This window comes from Eretmochelys imbricata, chromosome 9 (genome assembly GCF_965152235.1).
Source record: "Eretmochelys imbricata isolate rEreImb1 chromosome 9, rEreImb1.hap1, whole genome shotgun sequence".
NCBI classification, from domain to species: Eukaryota; Metazoa; Chordata; order Testudines; family Cheloniidae; genus Eretmochelys; species Eretmochelys imbricata.
The window spans coordinates 100,210,611-100,229,337 of record NC_135580.1 but is presented as its reverse complement, the minus strand read 5'-3'; the positions used below and the strand labels follow the sequence as shown (position 1 = coordinate 100,229,337).

At 40.2% G+C, this 18,727-nt stretch overlaps 1 protein-coding gene across 8 annotated transcripts in view; it reads right to left on the bottom strand.

Moving 5' to 3' along the window:
* KLHL13 (kelch like family member 13) overlaps positions 1-18,727 on the bottom strand; it is a 126,806-nt gene that overhangs the window by 26,696 nt on the left and 81,383 nt on the right. For all 8 annotated transcript variants that reach the window (XM_077826453.1, XM_077826452.1, XM_077826455.1 and 5 more), the window contains 3 exons: positions 18,156-18,297; positions 11,186-11,318; positions 10,703-10,899 (listed from right to left, as the gene is read on the bottom strand). In XM_077826453.1, the coding sequence (XP_077682579.1) occupies positions 10,703-10,899; positions 11,186-11,318; positions 18,156-18,297 (472 nt within the window). The remainder of the gene's footprint in view (positions 1-10,702; positions 10,900-11,185; positions 11,319-18,155; positions 18,298-18,727) is intronic.

Sequence of the window (18,727 nt, the reverse complement as noted above, 5' to 3'; positions counted from 1 at the left end):
ACAGAAGCTGCTTCTATTGTATGGAACCCAAGAATAAAAGAGCTCATTAACAGGCACTGGAATATCTCAACCACTATTACTGGCCCCAACAGTGCTCCCAATGAAATGAATGGCAAAGCTTAATGACTTAAAGGAACAGCCTAAGGCAAAATGTAAGATTTCTCTTACAAAAAAGATTATGAAATATTTGGACAGCAAAGACATTTTATACACAGACAGAGAGGGGCTATAATTGGACAAACACTAATAACTCTACCAGAAGGAGCTGAGGGAGAGTTCATTCCAAGTGAGCATTCTTTACACTTTGGATGTTTTTGCCTACATAGCAAAACAGTTCAAGTTAATTTGCTCATCAAACTAACCCCCAAAAGCTAAAACTTTTAGTTAAGAAGGTGCACATCAAGGGAGCAACCAGCTAGAGCAGTGGTTCTCAACCACGGGTCTGGGGTCCCCTGGGGGGCCACAAGCAGGTTTCAGGGGGACCACCAAGCAGGGCCAGCATTAGATTTCCTGGGGCCCAAGGCAGAAAGCTGAAGCCACCGCATGGGGCTGCAGGCCCTGGAACTGAAGCCGAAGCCTGAGCAACTGAGCTTTGTGGGGTCCCTGATGGCATGGGGCCCGGGCACTTGCCCTGCTTGCCACCCCTTAATCACGGCCCTAGGTTTTACATGCAGAAAAACAGCTGTGTCAGAGGTGGGCCATGGAGTTTTTAATAGTATGTTGGGGGGGCCCCAGAGATAAAGTTGAGAACCCCTGACCTAGAGAGCTGAAACGTATTATTGAGAAAAGTGGTAAAAAACACCTTTTTCCCTGCTAAAGTAACAGGACTCCCTTCTTTTCTAAGTTTCATGGCTTGGAAAGTGAATGGATGGTAGAGAGCTCCAGAGAAAATTATTGCAAGTAAAACAAGAGAGTCAAAGAAATACGTAACTGATGATGGCAATCCCCAAAACCTAATGGAAAACTTAGCTGACTATAGGAAATTGGAAAAGGAGCAACAGAAAACAAGTCTGAGGAGATCATAGGATAATGACTCTGCAGCCGCAACTTGCACAGAAAACCTTAATTCCTCACTGCTGAACTTGGGAGCAAAATCTTGAAATCTCTTTTCCTCCCAGTTTTTTGCCTGGTTTCCCACATAGAGAAGTTCAGAACTTAAATGCCTTTTTCACAAAATAGGAGTTCAGGCCAGCTCAGGAATTGGACTGACTCACCTTCACCCGCACAGAACTTATGGCTGGGTGGATCCAGAAGGCAAGTTAGAGGGGCACTTCTCACTGAGCTACCAGCCTCAGGAACCCAGGATTTTTAGTGTGAAGCTTCTTAAGCAATTGCACAATAACTGGATCCCTCACTCCCACCAAACCACCCAACATGCTTGTCATGCTTTGTATAGCTTTGGCCTTCCTCACCAAGCCTTCTAGTTGTCATGGGAAGGTATGCTCTTAAGTAGCTTCCTGAGACCTCCATCATTTGAAAGTCATTACAAAAATCCACAACATGGACATTCTTTGAAAGGACACAGCTTGACCTCAAACTCTTTCCGCTATGATCAGTCTGGGAGATTTTTTGAATACTTTTGTTCTTTGCAGATATACGGCTAATGCGCACTGCACATCGAGGAATGAAGCCTGCTCTAATCTGTAGATGCATGTGGCTTTAGAAAGAACACAGGTAAGTGAATTGACTAGTTCAGATGAAACTCAAACTACTGGGAGGGTGAATTTAGGATATAAGCATAATGAGACCTTGTCTCTATGGAATATAGTGTAAGGCAGATCCACCATCAGAGCTCCAAACTCACCCAGCCTCCTGGATGAGGTGATGGCTACCAGGAATGCAACCTTCATGGATAGGAGAAACATGTAACATGAAGCCAGTCGCTCGAAGGGAGGCTCAGTGAGCACTGAAAGAACAAGGTTCAGATCCCATTGAGAAGTAGGTTCTCTCAGAGCAGGAAAGGTTCTGATTAGACCTTCCCAGAATCTGTTGGCCAGTAGGTAAGTGAAAATTGAGTAACCCTGCGAAGGTGGGTTGTATACACTGACTTCTGCCAAGTGGACCCATAAAGAATTGATAAAAAGACCTGCTGTTCTGAAGGAAAGAAGATAGTCCAGAATAAATGGAATATCCACATCTTAGGGGATATACATTTTTATTGTTCCTAGATAAATGCCTCCTCTTGGCTATGCAGCATTTTCTAGTGGAATCCTTTCTACTGTAAGTAAGGATGCTTTGTACATCTTCAGAGTATGAACATTCTAGAGTCAACACCCATCCTAAAACCACCGTCTGAGATGGAGTGATTGGAATGTTTGATTTTGCCCTTTTCCTGGGTCAGGAGATTGGAAAAAGGCTGACTGGTCATCAGTGACTGAGGCAACATGAGAAGACGACTCAGGAACCAAAACTGTCTGGGCCAATGGGGGCGGTGAGGACGACTTGTGCCCTGTTCTAATGAATCTTCCAGAAGACCCAAGGTAGGACTGGTAAGGAAAAGAAGGCATAAATTCAGATGGTTTGATCGTGGAAGAAGTAGAGCATCACCCTGACAGCAACATCCTCGGGCTCTGTAGCAGAAAGAGAGCCTGAGACATAAGCCTTTGTATTAAAGGCCTGGTATGAGGCAGGACCTGCATATAGAATTTGGCCAGAACAGGGCTAATACTGCAAAAATACACATTCCTAAGTAGTGCTAGTCACAGAGTGCTCACACAAATTCATCCCAATATCAAGTGGTACCAGAACATCCCAATATTAAGGATGGTACAAAAACATTCCCCAAGGATAACAGGAACACATTGACCCCTCCTAAAAGATAAGGTCAGGATGACAGTACATAATAGAAATGTTTTAATTGAACTAACATGTACAAAATGAAAAGGAGAACTTGTGGCACATCAGAGGGCAGTAACTAACTATGTCAAAGGGGCAGTAATAACGTGTTTATATTGGGGTATAAAGATGTATCTCAGAGGGAGTATTTTTGGCCAACCTAGGAAGCAGTGGAAAGTCTGGCCACTCACCGAGCTGCATCCAGTGTCAGGGGCATACATGTCTTAATATCCTTGTAGAGTTTACCAGGTGCTATAAACAATATTTTGTTAACAATAAACCTGGCCAGGTGTTCATACCTTAACAGATCTTGTGGTCATTGGGCGGTTCGCTCGAGGTCTACTGTGCCAGCTGTGCGCACAGAGCTGAGGCAGCACCCAGAAACACACACACACACAGAGCTGAACATCTAACCACACTGGTGACCCACGACCACTGAGCTGGTAAGTAAATGAGCTGTCCTCTGTAGGAATCACAATCTAACATGACAGAAAACCACGAGCTAGAGAATCCCCTTATCCCCTCCATGCAAATCCTCACAAAGTTTGGACACTGAAGGTTCTGACCCCAGCCATGAGGCAATAAGAAGGAACTGGAGAGTGACTGGAATGCCCCACTCTTTACTGCCTTGGTTGGAGGCATGAGGAGAGTGAGGGCACATGCGTGGAGCAATGGATGCTTCTTCCAGGATTCTCCGGCTCCAGGCGCATGGAGCACATGCATACGCTCAGTGTAATATACAAAGGGAGAACCCACTTGAAGGGCAACATAAAATTATCACTGATAAAGTTTGCATATGACAAATAAATTGGGGGAGTAGTAAATAATGAAGATATGTCACTAATACAAAGCATTCTGGATTGCTAAGTAAGTTGTGTGAAAGCAAACAATATTCATTTTAATATAGCTAAATGTAAACATTTATCTACAAAGAAAGCAGGCCACACATTTACACAATGGGGGACTCTAACCTGGGAAGCTTGGTATGTTTACCCTAACACAATGAAGGCTGAGGGGAAATATGATTGCTCTCTATAAATACATCAGAGGGATAAACACCATGGAAGAAGAGGAGTTATTTAAATTAAGGGCCAACGTTGGCACAAGAACAAATGGCTATAAACTGGCCATTAATAAGTTTAGACTTGAAATTACATAAAGGTTTCTAACCACAGGAGGAAGTGAAGTTCTGGAACAGCCTTCCACGGGGAGTAATAAACCTAACTTGTTTTAAGACTCAACTTGATATGTTTATGGAGGGGATGGTATGATGGAAGTATCCTTGTCAGCGAGTTAAAGAAGTACGGGCTGGATGAATGCACTATAAGGTGGGTAGAAAGTTGGCTAGATTGTCGGGCTCAACGGGTAGTGATCAATGGCTCCATGTCTAGTTGGCAGCCGGTGTCAGGGGTCGGTCCTGGGGCCGGTTTTGTTCAATATCTTCATAAATGATCTGGAGGATGGTGTGGATTGCACTCAGCAAATTTGCAGATGATACTAAACTGGGAGGAGTGGTAGATACGCTGGAGGGCAGGGATAGGATACAGAGGGACCTAGACAAATTGGAGGATTGGGCCAAAAGAAATCTGATGAGGTTCAATAAGGATAAGTGCAGGGTCCTGCACTTAGGACGGAAGAACCCAATGCACAGCTACAGACTAGGGACCAAATGGCTAGGCAGCAGTTCTGCAGAAAAGGACCTAGGGGTGACAGTGGATGAGAAGCTGGATATGAGTCAGCAGTGTGCCCTTGTTGCCAAGAAGGCCAATGGCATTTTGGGATGTATAAGTAGGGGCATAGCGAGCAGATCGAGGGACGTGATCGTCCCCCTCTATTTGACATTGGTGAGGCCTCATCTGGAGTACTGTGTCCAGTTTTGGGCCCCACACTACAAGAAGGATGTGGCTAAATTGGAGAGAGTCCAGTGAAGGGATTAGGGGTCTGGAACACATGACTTATGAGGAGAGGCTGAGGGAACTGGGATTGTTTAGTCTGCGGAAGAGAAGAATGAGGGGGGATTTGATAGCTGCTTTCAACTACCTGAGAGGTGGTTCCAGAGAGGATGGTTCTAGACTATTCTCAGTGGTGGAAGAGGACAGGACAAGGAGTAATGGTCTCAAGTTGCAGTGGGGGAGGTTTAGGTTGGATATTAGGAAAACTTTTTCACTAGGAGGGTGGTGAAACACTGGAATGCGTTGCCTAGGGAGGTGGTGGAATCTCCTTCCTTAGAAGTTTTTAAGGTCAGGCTTGACAAAGCCCTGGCTGGGATGATTTAATTGGGGATGGGTCTTGCTTTTGAACAGGGGGTTGGACTAGATGACCTCCTGAGGTCCCTTCCAACCCTGATATTCTATGATTCTATGATGAGATTGCCTACAATGACATATGACCAATCCATGCCTGCTATTAGCAAATATTCCCAACGGCCAGAGATGAGATACTAAATGGGGAGGGCTCTGAGTTACTACACAGAATTGTTTCCCAGGTCTTTTTAGTGCGTCTTGCCCATATGAGCAGGGTCTAACTCATCAGCCTATTTGGGGTCAGGCAGGAATTTCTCCCTGGGTCAGATTGGCAGGGACCCTGAGGAGTTTTCACTTTCCTCTGCAGCATGAGGCCTGGGTCATTTGCTGGCTTGAAATAGAGTAAGTGGTGGATTCTCTGTAACTTGAAGTCTTCAAAACAAGATTTGAGGACTTCCATAACTCAGCCAGAGGTTATGTGCCTATAACAGGAATGAGTGGGTGAGGTTCTGTGGCCTGTGATGTGCAGGAGGTCAGACCAGATGATCATGATGGTCCCTTCTGGCCTTAAAGTTTGAGTCTACGGTTAAGGTGTCACTTGATTACAATCTATAAGCTCCTGCATGAAAAACAAATATTTGATAAGGAGCTCTTCAATCTAGCAGAGAAAGGCATAACATGATCCAATGGCTGTAAGTTAGAGAGAAAAATTCAGACTGAAAATAAGGTGTATATTTTTTACAGTGAGGGTAATTAATCATTGGAACTATTTATCAAGGGTTGTGGTGGATTCTTCATCACTGACAGTTTGAAATTAAGACTGTTTTTCTATAATATATGCTGTAGGAATTATTTTGGGGCAGTCCTATGGCCTGTGCTATACAGGAGGTCAGACTAGATGATCACTATGGTCCCTTCTGGCCTTAGAATTTATGAAACTACCCCAAGACATTTTTGGAATAAAAATATTTCTGAAAATGGAGCGATTAAAAGCAAAACTTCAAAAGTTTTTCAGACCCCTCTCGGCCAGAATAGCACACCATAAAAGACAATAGTGTTAAACTTTTACTACAAATGCTTTAGCACAGTATTGAGCCCATCCAAAAACAGGAGGAACCCACAGAAAAACTTGAAACATTGATACCAGCATCTACTCAAATCTATAAGATGCGATCTCCACCTTCAATGAAATCTGTGAGAAAGTGGATAAATTCCTTTAAATTGATCCTATTTAGAACAAACAAAAACAGCTGTTTCCCTAAGAAAGTATGATGAACAGCCCAATGCAGTATTCAAAAGGAGAGAGTGTACAGAACACAGTGAAACACCCACAAAGCAAGAACCAGATGAGTACAAAAGCTCATTGGCTTTGCACTGGAAGAACATGCCACCACTAAAACTCAAGTTTCTGTTAGAGAGAAACTCTGCATAAGCATTGCCAAGAATTAGGCTAACTTTATTTCTGACATTGATTTAACTGTATATTGAAATCTTATTGCAACTTAAGGTTTATTAACAGCTTCTTTGTTCAAGCATGATGAGTTGGACAGCATATTCTTGGAGAGGAGAATCTATTTACCTCAACAAATTTATGTTGGATTTAACTTAAGATGTTTCATTTTTCATTAATCTGCCTAGCTCAAATTCTTTAAGCAAGTTGGTAAATTAGAAGACATGCCAAGATTGTAAGTGAACTAAGATTGTTTAATTGCCTGCTTTTCTTTAGTATTTTCTTTGCAGAATAAATACTTCATTACTCACAACACTGAGTTTTTTGCTTGCTTAAGTCATAGTAAGACTCTGTGTAATACATAGTTACACCCCTCAACTCAAGAAACAACTTTTTATCTGATTTTTATTTCTCCAGCCTCCGATTTTAGTAATTCAGAGATAAGAGTATAAGGTGCTCAACATCCTACATAACACGCTTCTATCTTACTACTTTTAGAATAACTTTTAGAATAACTTTCTAGAAATGCAAACAGGCAATTCACATGGAGATCAAAAAACGCTGTAAATGGTTCAAGAAGAAATAATTCCAAAAGCAATGGAAAGAAGCTGAGAAAGGGAAGTTTTTGCAAGAAAAGGTTCCTAGTAAGAGTAGATTATGCAGTAGCCTGTCCTCCCAGAGGAGACGTCAAATCTCCCTTTCACAGAACGGTATTCTTCTTGTTTAACTGTATTTGCAGGAATTATCAGTTGCCCCAATTTATTTGGCCAAAACAGTTCAATTTTTTTTGAACAGATAGAGCAGGCCAGCCAGCCATTCCTAAAGACAAAGCAGGGGAGGACGGGAAGAAAAGGGAAAAGGCCACCAGGCTGTCACTGTCCTTACTACAGAAAGAGGCGGTCAAAGCCAGGGTGAGGGGAGGGGTGAAAGGAATCTCCCGCTTTTGCGATGTCTCCTTCATTTGAAGGGATGGGTGAGTCCTCCCTTCTTGCCTGAAGGCAAAAATGAGAGTCCTCTACCAAGGCTGGCTTCCCTGGGAGAGAGGGAGAGGGAAAGGACAGAAAGGAGGACTGACCCGGACCCCCACCCTTTCTCCCCACCGGATCTCCTCCACAGCTTCAGAGATCCAGGTTCATATACTAACTGATTTCCAGTCCACACTAAGGAACAACCACGAACCACCATAGGCTATATTGCAATTAGTAGCATGATTGGTACCACATTCAATCCTGACAAAGACTTATGCTATAGCAGTGCTTGAAAATGGCTTCAAACACATTTACAAGCTCCAGGTAGATGGGGCCTTAACAGAATATGTATGTTCTCATATTCATGTAGAAGAAAACACATACTCTAAAGTCAGAGTTAATCAGTTTCTCGTGTATAAATTCCACTAGCAAATGTGTGTCAAAAATATGTCTGTCACAAGCAAAAGGATAGATTGATACTAGTGTCTTTCAGCAAGATTGAATACTTATCAAGTAGCTGAAAGCAGTATCTGATGCATGATACGGAGTATATGCTTATAAATCCTGAAGATAGGCAACGAACATCTATGAAACAGGTGGGGATTGGATTCCAAATGAGCATTAGATTTTCAAGATTCCTGAGTAACAAAATGTTTTCCCCAGTCCTCACTAACAGACATCATAGATGAGAGGCCTCTACTATTTCAATACACTTTTGCGGAACCCTATATTGGTAGTTCTGCTTGGGGCTTTCCTTAAATATGAAAAAAATCAAATTAATCAGACAACTCTCAAATATATGGTTAAAACTCAAGTGCACATACTTAACCCTTTCGTAAAACAATAATAATGGACTCTTGTTCACAAATCCACTGACTGCTGATCTCCAAAAACATCCACTTTCCTTTGGTGACCAGTCACTTGAGAAAATCATATTTGCAACACTGACACCATCACAAGCCTTATAAGAGAGAATTAAATCTAATTCTGATGAATTTATCTACATTACCACTTTGTCTAATATGCAGTAAAAATTTGCACAAACCATACCCTACAGCTGCACAAAAAAGATGTTCATTTAAATTGCTTGCTTATTTTACTGAATTTATTACTATCTAATTATATTATCAATTATTCTAGCTAGATTTCCCTAGACCCTATTTCTGTCAGAGTCTTGTGAAGAGCTAATGTTTCAGAAGTTGGCAACTATTGAGAAGCACTCTGAAGGAACTTGTAGAAGTCAGCCTTTGGCTTTGTAGGTATTACCTATCTAAATGTAGTAAAACGCAAAATAATATACTCAGAAAATCTTGTCCACCGTACAAAAAAAAAAAAAAAAAAGACTCCCAATCTATCAACCCAACTCCCTCACTCAACTCCTGTATAAGCGATGTCCTCAGAGTTCTGACGGAATTATTTAACAAATAATTTAAATAAAAAGTCCGTACACTGTTGAGTAAGGATGGGGAAGTAAGCTCCAGAGGTGAGAATCCCTCACAGAGAACATTTTTCCTGCAGCCTCCTTTCTTATAAACCAGAAGGTTGTCAGCCTGAGGAACTTGCCGATGGTCTGCTGAGATCACTTTAATTGCAAAGAAATGTCAGCTTCAGTCCCTTTGTTTTCAATAGTCTTGTATTTACAAGGAAAAGAAATTTGCTCTTAACACGTTAGGTAACACAGTAAAATCCTAGCATAGACAAGTTACAGTTTTAACACCTTAGTTGAGGTAAATCCCTAGTAGGGAACACAGGATCTATCTTCACCAGCTGTGTGTAAAAGGTACAACTTGTCTTATCCACATTGGGGTTTTTACACACATTAATGTGTGAGCTAACAAGTGTTAAAAACAAACTTTCTCCTAGTGACGACATGGCCAATGGATTTTCCAGGACACCTCATTTTTCCACCTGTAGACATATTGCTACACAGAAGAAAAGTGTTTAAAACTGTGGTCACGTGTCATGGTCAATGCTAGTATCCTTCCCACTCCTTGGGTTTTAAATGCTATTGTCTGTGTACATACACTGGGTGCTAAGTAGTGCTGTAAAATGCGTGAGTTTTTCAATTATTGTAAAAGCACCACCCATACTCCTAGTGCAGACAAACCCTTTTATGCTCTCTTTCAGGTCACAGCTAAGTGATGGGAAAAGCTCCAGAGATTCAGAAGTTGAGTCTCTCCAGATCTATGATTGTGTATACTTGCACACATCTCCCCCATCTTGCGATGCTGTGATTTTATTTTAAAAAACTGTTCAACCAAATAAGAGCAGTGGGATAACTTTGCTAAGCACTACATCTACAGAGCATATACAGATATATGATCTACATTTTATACTAAAAAAACTATACAAATGATCCTCTAATTCAAGCTCTCCTCTTTTAGGTAAGCTTTAGTTAATGGGGATAGAACAGAGACTATTAACTCACCTAGTTCTGCCCCTTACAAAACCTATTATTGAGGTCACTGTGATTAAACACTTAAGTATATATTCAAGGTAAAATTTTTTTCTTTTAGTGTATTGTAGAAATATACAATGGTCACCATTAAAATCCTTACAATTACCTTCTCACGTAACTAACATTACTGTAGCATCCCCTACATATTCCCTGTAATCGGGTACACTGCACTTTGTTTAAAGAACATTATTGTAACCTCATCAACTCAAAGATAACACCGTAAAGATTTCAGTGACAACCACTGTAATTATGTGCTTCATATCCAACATAAGAAAATGTTATATACAAAACACGTACGTATAAAGATATGACAAATAATTCACTGTACAATAATGACTACGTTACTATAAATTCACAAAGTTACTTTCTTATGGTATGTTATAAAAAATGAGCATCAGTGAGAGAAATCCAGTAACCAACTAATGAAGTATGACTATGGTTTACTGGAATATAATTTTCCAGTTCATGCAGTAAAATTAGAAATTGCAACAAGTTCTTACAATTTTTAATGTGCCAGGATATTTAAATCACAAGCTTAGTGTGATTAGCGTTAGGTACAGTAAATAAGATTCAATTTTATGGTTCCTTTGAAGCTAGAGGAACTTACTGTATGTGAACCCAAGTTATCCAGTGTCATGCTTAAATCCTCGCCTATGGATATTACACAATCCATGTGCTTTTTCTTTTTTTTTTTTTTAAAAAAAAAAGAGTCAGAACTTGAAACTAATGTCCAATCAAAATACCTTACCCCAGAGATCAGAAACACTTTACAGAAGTCCAAAACAGGTAAAATCTGCAAAAAACTGGCCGCTTCTAGAGTGTCCTGAAGGTTGTCCATATTAAGAGAAAGTTTTGCAGTGTAAATGAAATCAATAATCTTCTTTAGACCTATTTTGTTCACACCATGAAGCTTTATGCACATTAAATCTTGTTCCTTCATTCCACCTAAGAAAAAAATTAGATACATGAAAATGGGTTCTTCAATTACATTTGAAAGAGTTCACTCTAATAATATACATATTCTTACACAATTAAAAAGCTGATTTAATTCATTTGAACTTTAATTTCAATTAAATGAAAAGATTTTTATTTTTTTATGATTATGATAGTAATATTATGTGGAAGGAAGTGTTTGATCTAGTATTATGTTACACATATTAGAATATCTGACACCGAAGACATGTTTAAAACAGCTCAGAGTCCAAATCTATTACAGAAACAAAAGCACTACCTGTGAACATAGCCTTGAAGTAATCACTAGCTGATGCCATCATAGCTCGGTGAACGGGAAATACTTCATCACCATCGCCTGGTACTAGCGTCACATCGCAAAGTAAACCTTCTACTCGCAGCTGGTCAAAACCCTAAAACAAGATCACAACCTGAACTATTCAGTCATCTTGAAGCAGAAAGTAAAAGTTTGTTTGGATTTCTTTAAGGGAAGTTATTTATTTACTTTAAGATTGTCTACGCTCCTTGACAAGTGCTTGAAACTGAAGTCTGAGTAGTGGTCTTCCATACTATAACCATCATGTGCTCAGACTTTAAAGTATAATCAAATCATTCAAAAACTTAAATCAAACAGAACAATTCAATTAGTCTCCATGAGTGACTACGGAGCGCACAGTACAGTACGACTGAGTAAGTGTTCTTAATCATAAAACAAAGATCGATTTGTTCAGAAAGGGCATGGCTTTTGTCCACTTATTCTCCAGATGTAAATGGTTTCAGGTAGGAACTGACATTTGCCCATTTGGATCAGCATCACTTCTCAGAAAAATATAACATGTGCAGGATACATTTATGTTCCATACTACTCCTTCAACGTACTCTGCAACCTGGAAGGTTGAATGATATTGGGACTTACAGGAAGGGTGTCACTTAACTACAACTTTTGTCAATTTTATTACCAATTTTAACTTTGTAAAACCTCCTAGAAGGCTCATGTTGTATTAGTATTTCTCATGTTGTTTCCTTCTCCAGAGAAGTCTGAGGGGCAAACTACAACTACCTGGGTCTCAGATAACAATGGCACCTTAAAAGAAAGGTTTGCATATAGGGGGAAAACCTATTTCAGGAATACTTAAAGATCAATAGAAATAATGGCCCCTTTCATGCATTACAAGAACGAGGGAAGGACTTAGATCAATTTTGTTTAGTCATATACGTCGCCTAACCCAACAATATTGATAAGGTTGATGGGGGTGAGGGGAAGGAAAGGAGGCAAATAGCCTTACAGATAACACTTGAGAGTCTCAGCTCCAAATTCCAGAATTTGTTTATTATTTTTATTAAAAAAGAAGCCTGGACTTTAAAGCTGTGGTGAACATAAATACAGAGATGAAAACTCAGATTTGTCCTAAAGAAAGGACACAATGGGAAAACAGAAAAGAACCAGAGGAAAGGCATAAATATGGGCATAGTTAAATTCAGTGTAATCCTTCATAACATTCTTCTAACATTCAACATACTGACAGAGCCCTATTCAGAACCCAGTTCAGCAATACGATAACCCAAGATATGAAGACAACCTCCTGCTTTGAACCAAAATTTACAGCTACAATCATAACCAAAGTGGCTAGTCAGTGTCCTGCAAACCTGATGATCACTGCTGTAAGACACCCACAGCTGACCTGTGCCAAATGACTCCGCTCGTGGGACTCTGGTTGTGGGGCTGTTTAATTGCAGTGTAGACATTCTGGCTGAGGCTGCAGCCTGAGCTCTGGGACCATCCCACCTTGCACAGCCCTAAAGCTTGGGCTCCAGCCCAAGCCTGGACGTCTACACTGCAATTAAACAGCCCTGCAGCCCGTGCCAGCAGGCATCGGCCAGCCACAGAGTTTTAATTGTAGTGTAGACAGACCCTAAGAGAGCAGTGAATTTCTCTATGTTGAGCCTTTGGGCTGCATGGAAATATGGGAGTCTTCCCACCTTCTCTGCTGTCCTTCCCATCATATCCAAGCAAACCAGACTGTGATCTAAGGGCAGCACAAAATATTTTGCACCCAACTGGAGTTTAATTTTTTGACAATGATATAACAACATTTTGACAATGATCTAATACAATTATATAAACTAATCCATCTATTAATTTTTAGCCAAGTACCAAAACGAAGCATTTCAGTAATCCACTGACCCTCAACTGCCGCATTTTTACCAGGCCTTCTGAAACTAGTCCTTGCAAAAAAGGAGGCACCCTACTAGTTCTCCAATTTATATTGCAAGAATAGGTATTAAGACTTTGGAGAAAAATTATTCTTTTACAATTGGAATCTGAAGGCAATGAGCTGCGTTCAATATGTCTAGTTGCCAGGTCTCCAAACAGTGCTATTTGTTGCTAGACTAGCTATTATGCTGAAAGATGAAGCAAAAATATCTCTGCTGCAGTACTAATGATTGGAGTCACTTTCTAATAAACTATGAACTGAACAAACAGCAACCTGCCACCAATTTTTTTGCCTCTGTGAAAGCCCCTTTAAGAACAGAATCTACTGTATATACATGGGGATCCTTGTAGCTTGAGTATATACTCTCCTGTGGGATGGTAATCAATTTACCCATGCAGTAACCTGGATTCGGCCTTGAGGTAAATCTTTCCATAAGGTTAACTCCAGCTTTGTAAAGGCTCCAGAGAAAGGCCATTTCCAATCATACAGAAAAAGAGACTCAGTGATAGTTCCCAGCGAGGTAAGAGGTAGGAAAAAATTAGAAAAGTTTGACCTGTCCTAAGATTTGAAGATGAAAGAATACCAAGTAGAGGCCCAGGAGTTAGAAACTGAGACACTACTAGTGCTTTCAACCCAAAATTAAAATAAGAGAAAAGGCTCTGGCTTGTTTTTGTCTGAAAACCCATTGTGATCCACTTAAGCTATGTTGGCAGCAAGTCCTAAAATAAGTCATAATTCTTTAGGGAATCCTCATCCTATACAAGGAAACACACAGCACTTCTGCGTAAAGTTCTAGTTGGAGAAAGCAAGGGATTGTATGGGTTGTAGGCTTGAATCCATAGGATATGGAAGAATTCTAGTGATGCCTACACAATTCAAGCAGAAACTAGAACATAGAGGAACTACTTTCTGAAGTTTATAACATTTTAAAGCTTTGTAAGCTTCTACGAGATGCTTACATTTTTATCTGCCAGAGGAGAGCAACACCATGTGACACCGTCCCACAGTGCCTTAGTTTGGTTGCTCCAACAGAAAAAGAGAATTTAGTTCAGCGTGGGCCAGAAGACCATTTTTAGAAAATTATCACCAGCAGAATACAGAGCTCCCACCAGACAATTTCCCCTCATGGAAATAGATGCAACAGAGAATATAGCAGAAGTTGCTCAACAGATACATGTTGTTTAATCCATTTGCACCTTTTAGTAGATCTATCATAGAATATCAGGGTTGGAAGGGATCCCTGAAGGTCATCTAGTCCAACCCCCTGCTCGAAGCAGGACCAATTCCCAGTTAAATCATCCCAGCCAGGGCTTTGTCAAGCCTGACCTTAAAAACCTCTAAGGAAGGAGATTCTACCACCTCCCTAGGTAACGCATTCCAGTGTTTCACCACCCTCTTAGTGAAAAAGTTTTTCCTAATATCCAATCTAAACCTCCCCCAATGCAACTTGAGACCATTACTCCTCGTTCTGTCATCTGCTACCATTGAGAACAGTCTAGAGCCATCCTCTTTGGAACCCCCTTTCAGGTAGTTGAAAGCAGCTATCAAATCCCCCCTCATTCTTCTCTTCTGCAGGCTAAACAATCCCAGCTCCCTCAGCCTCTCCTCATAAGTCATGTGTTCTAGACCCCTAATCATTTTTGTTGCGCTTCGCTGGACTCTCTCCAATTTATCCACATCCTTCTTGTAGTGTGGGGCCCAAAACTGGACACAGTACTCCAGATGAGGCCTCACCAATGACGAATAGAGGGGAACGATCACGTCCCTCGATCTGCTCGCTATGCCCCTACTTATACATCCCAAAATCCCATTGGCCTTCTTGGCAACAAGGGCACACTGCTGACTCATATCCAGCTTCTCGTCCACTGTCACCCCTAGGTCCTTTTCTGCAGAACTGCTGCCTAGCCATTCGGTCCCTAGTCTGTAGCTGTGCATTGGGTTCTTCCGTCCTAAGTGCAGGACCCTGCACTTATCCTTATTGAACCTCATCAGATTTCTTTTGGCCCAATCCTCCAATTTGTCTAGGTCCCTCTGTATCCTATCCCTGCCCTCCAGCGTATCTACCACTCCTCCCAGTTTAGTATCATCCGCAAATTTGCTGAGAGTGCAATCCACACCATCCTCCAGATCATTTATGAAGATATTGAACAAAACCGGCCCCAGGACCGACCCTTGGGGCACTCCACTTGATACCGGCTGCCAACTAGACATGGAGCCATTGATCACTAAAACTTTACTTCGGACTGATAGTGACTGTAGAGAAAAATTGATCAAATTAAAAAATGTTCCTCTGCTTAAAAATTAGTTATCTGCACAGGTTTGGTATATATCACAAACTTTTAATATTCTGAACAACGAAGAAATGTTTCAAAATGTTGTTAGAGAACTATATGAAAATACCGTACTCAGATCCTAAAAAGTGAGAGCTACAGGCTTCCTAGTTTCTCTGGTGAGCAATGTCACAGCTATAGTAACAACAAGGGAAAAAATAGGGTTTTGGATGGGATGGGTCTTTCATCAACCTTTGTGGGGTAGGGCAAAGGGGAAGGACCATCTCCCAGATGGGGCTAGTGGCAACTCAGAGCACATTTTACCCCTTCTTTAGTCAGGTTTAGAATACCTCAGTTCTCTCAATGATCACATCTGACTCATTCACTCACACTCACACACACACACACCCCCAGTCACTGCTAGCTCTCTCATGCAGGAACTTGGAACTCCCAGTCTCACTGACCCCAGCTGGTTCTAGGATTCAAAGCCCCCCATTCCAATGGCTGGAACAACTGGGGTGTGATTCTCTTATCTGTAGCTATGTCTCTGTGCTGCAGGGGTATAAACAGAAATCTGCTGGTAATAAGAACATTTTTCAAGTTATACATATTGACCTATAGTTATCAACAGGCCTTTGAAACCAATAAAGTATATATCTAATCTACTCTCTTCTTCTTTGGGTTTAATAATCTTGGGGATTTTTTAAATAAAGTCTTGGAACAGCGATGTGAGGTTATCTTATTACAAGTACTTATATAGTTCTATAAAGCAATTAGCAAATTTAAGGGTAAATGTGCCAATTGGTTTACATAAGCAAACAAATATTTGCAATAAAATAATCTTACCTTTCAAAGTCTGTTTGCTTTAGATAGAAAGTATAGGAAACTGACAAGGTGAGTCCACCACTTTAGTTCACTTTAATTAAAATGGAAAAGACAAATAATAAAATTGAAAGTGAATGCTAAAGCTCAATGATGCTGTTTTGCTGGGCAAGTGGAGGGTTTCAGATCAAAAATAAGACTAACACCTGCGTACAATAGGATGAGAAAACCACATGGGTGAATGTTTAAAGTGCAGTTCTGCTTTGAAAAATTATCCTTCAAAAACAGCACTATGGAATTCCAAGTTTGTCATTTCTTTCCATTTCACATGTGCCCAATTTATAAGTAAAAATATGTTTTCCTCTGCCTGCTAGGCCCCGCAGGTGAGTTCTCTCCATTTTGTGCATCATCACTAATGATAAAGGTTCTGTATTTCATATTCGGTCTCCCCTATGCACCTTCATTTACACATTTACTTATTTCCTTCAAAGTGATTGCCCAGATTAATAGGTTAAGATACACTAACCAAATCTAGCATGTACAGGATGAAACACAGTCTAACTCCCCTTAGCTCTGAAGAGCTCATGGAAGTAAGAAGTGCTAAAATTTTATTCTTGTCACTGAAGTCTACGGATATGATCCTGAATAAACATAGGGGATGGAAGTGTCATTTTTACAGTCACTTTTGAGAGTAGAGCCACCCTCCAACATTTTCTTCCTCTTCAGTTTGTATACCCACTTTCATGTAACTTGAATTTTGATTCTTGAGTTTGGAAGAAGTAACTCAAAGGGGCAAGCATACTGCTAATATATGGTGAGGAGGTTATTGACGGGGTTTGTGTGGTTTTCCTGAAGCGTGGGCACCCATGACAAATATTAACAAAGCCATTTACTTCCTTCTATGCATCAGGTACCGCTGTATGTATAATATATTGGTTTCAGAACAGCAGCCGTGTTAGTCTGTATCCGCAAAAAGAAAAGGAGGACTTGTGGCATCTTAGAGACTAACAAATTTGTTAGTCTCTAAGGTGCCACAAGTCGTCCTCTTTTTTTTTTGTATAGTGTATACTATCACTGTAAAAACATGAAACTTGCTTGATTAGATAGCTGTGAATTAAACAAAGGTAATCTTTCCCTAGCTGAACAGGGACAGATAAGATAAACTGAAGGCTATTTCATGGTTGGTCTGTAAAAGACAGGTGGCATGTTTATTAAAAAATAAGTGAAAGCTGGCAGATTTATGAGCTTCAGAGGATAACGTAACAGTTTTTCTATGTGCAGAAAGTGCAAGCTTCTTAATAATGATTTCATATGTAGGTCACATATTATGGCTCGCAAACCATGTAGAAACTGCAGATGGCTGCTAAGATTGTTTGTGGGAAGTATTCAGACTCCAGCATAGTATGTGGATAGATCAGATTATGAAATTGCCAACGGATACATGTTTTAGGGGCACAAAGAGGAATAGTTAAGACTCATGACATCTTTAACACAGCGTTCACACAGAAAAGGCGAGAAGAGGAAATTCACCTGAAAAAGTTGCTTGACTGTATTAAAGAGGTGAGTTTCTTTGAGACAGCGGTCCCTCACTTTAGCAAGCCTTATTTACCTATTTGAAGTTAATAGTGAACACGTCTATAATTACAGGGAAAGGTCATGTTTTTCAAATTGTTGATGTGACCTGAACATTTAACTTGAAAAAAAAAAAAAAAATCTGATTTTCATAGATAACATAAGCTCTCAAAGAGAAAATAAAGAACACAAAACCATGCTGCCTATTCAACAAAGGCATTGTTGACATGACACAAACAAATGTTTAATAAAAGGTCTCTAAGGCACTTTTCCAAGTTGGAGAACTTTCTTAGGTGCAGATACAGTTCAAAGCCTTGAAAATCTTCAGGAAAGACTGGTATAAATATTACAATATATTGTATTAGATTACCTGTAATACCACAGAACTATGAGTGTTGCTGGTGAAAAATCGTGTGGTCCCTGTCTTTGAAGACTGTAGATGGGCAGACACGCCCATATCGCTGCTACCAAGAGATACTTTCATGTGAGGATCTTCCTCTTCCACTAGAGATCTAAGAAAATGGGGAAAACAAAAACAAAAAAAGCAAGCTTAAGCACACAGTTTAAATTAATTGCTGATAAACGTTCAACCCATAGTGATTTAAGCTCCAAGCCAACATCAACGTGAGCTTGTTTTATTGATAACAGTGGGAGTTGTACGGGGTCCTTATTGCTCATCTATGTGTTCATGCAGGTTATGAATGTAACATTTCATGACTTTAAAAATTCATCATTTCATTTTAGATTTTTGATTAAGTAGACCAGCAAGGGTTTTGATATAAGTGGTCTTAAAAAAGTCAGTCAATTCCATTTTCTTTAAATTATTTTTTAAAAAACAGATACTTCCCTAAAAGATATTTGTATTGTGTTTACAATTATTTAAGATGCCTTTATTTTCTCATTTTTTAATTTCACAATTAAGTGTCTTACTACCTCAGACTG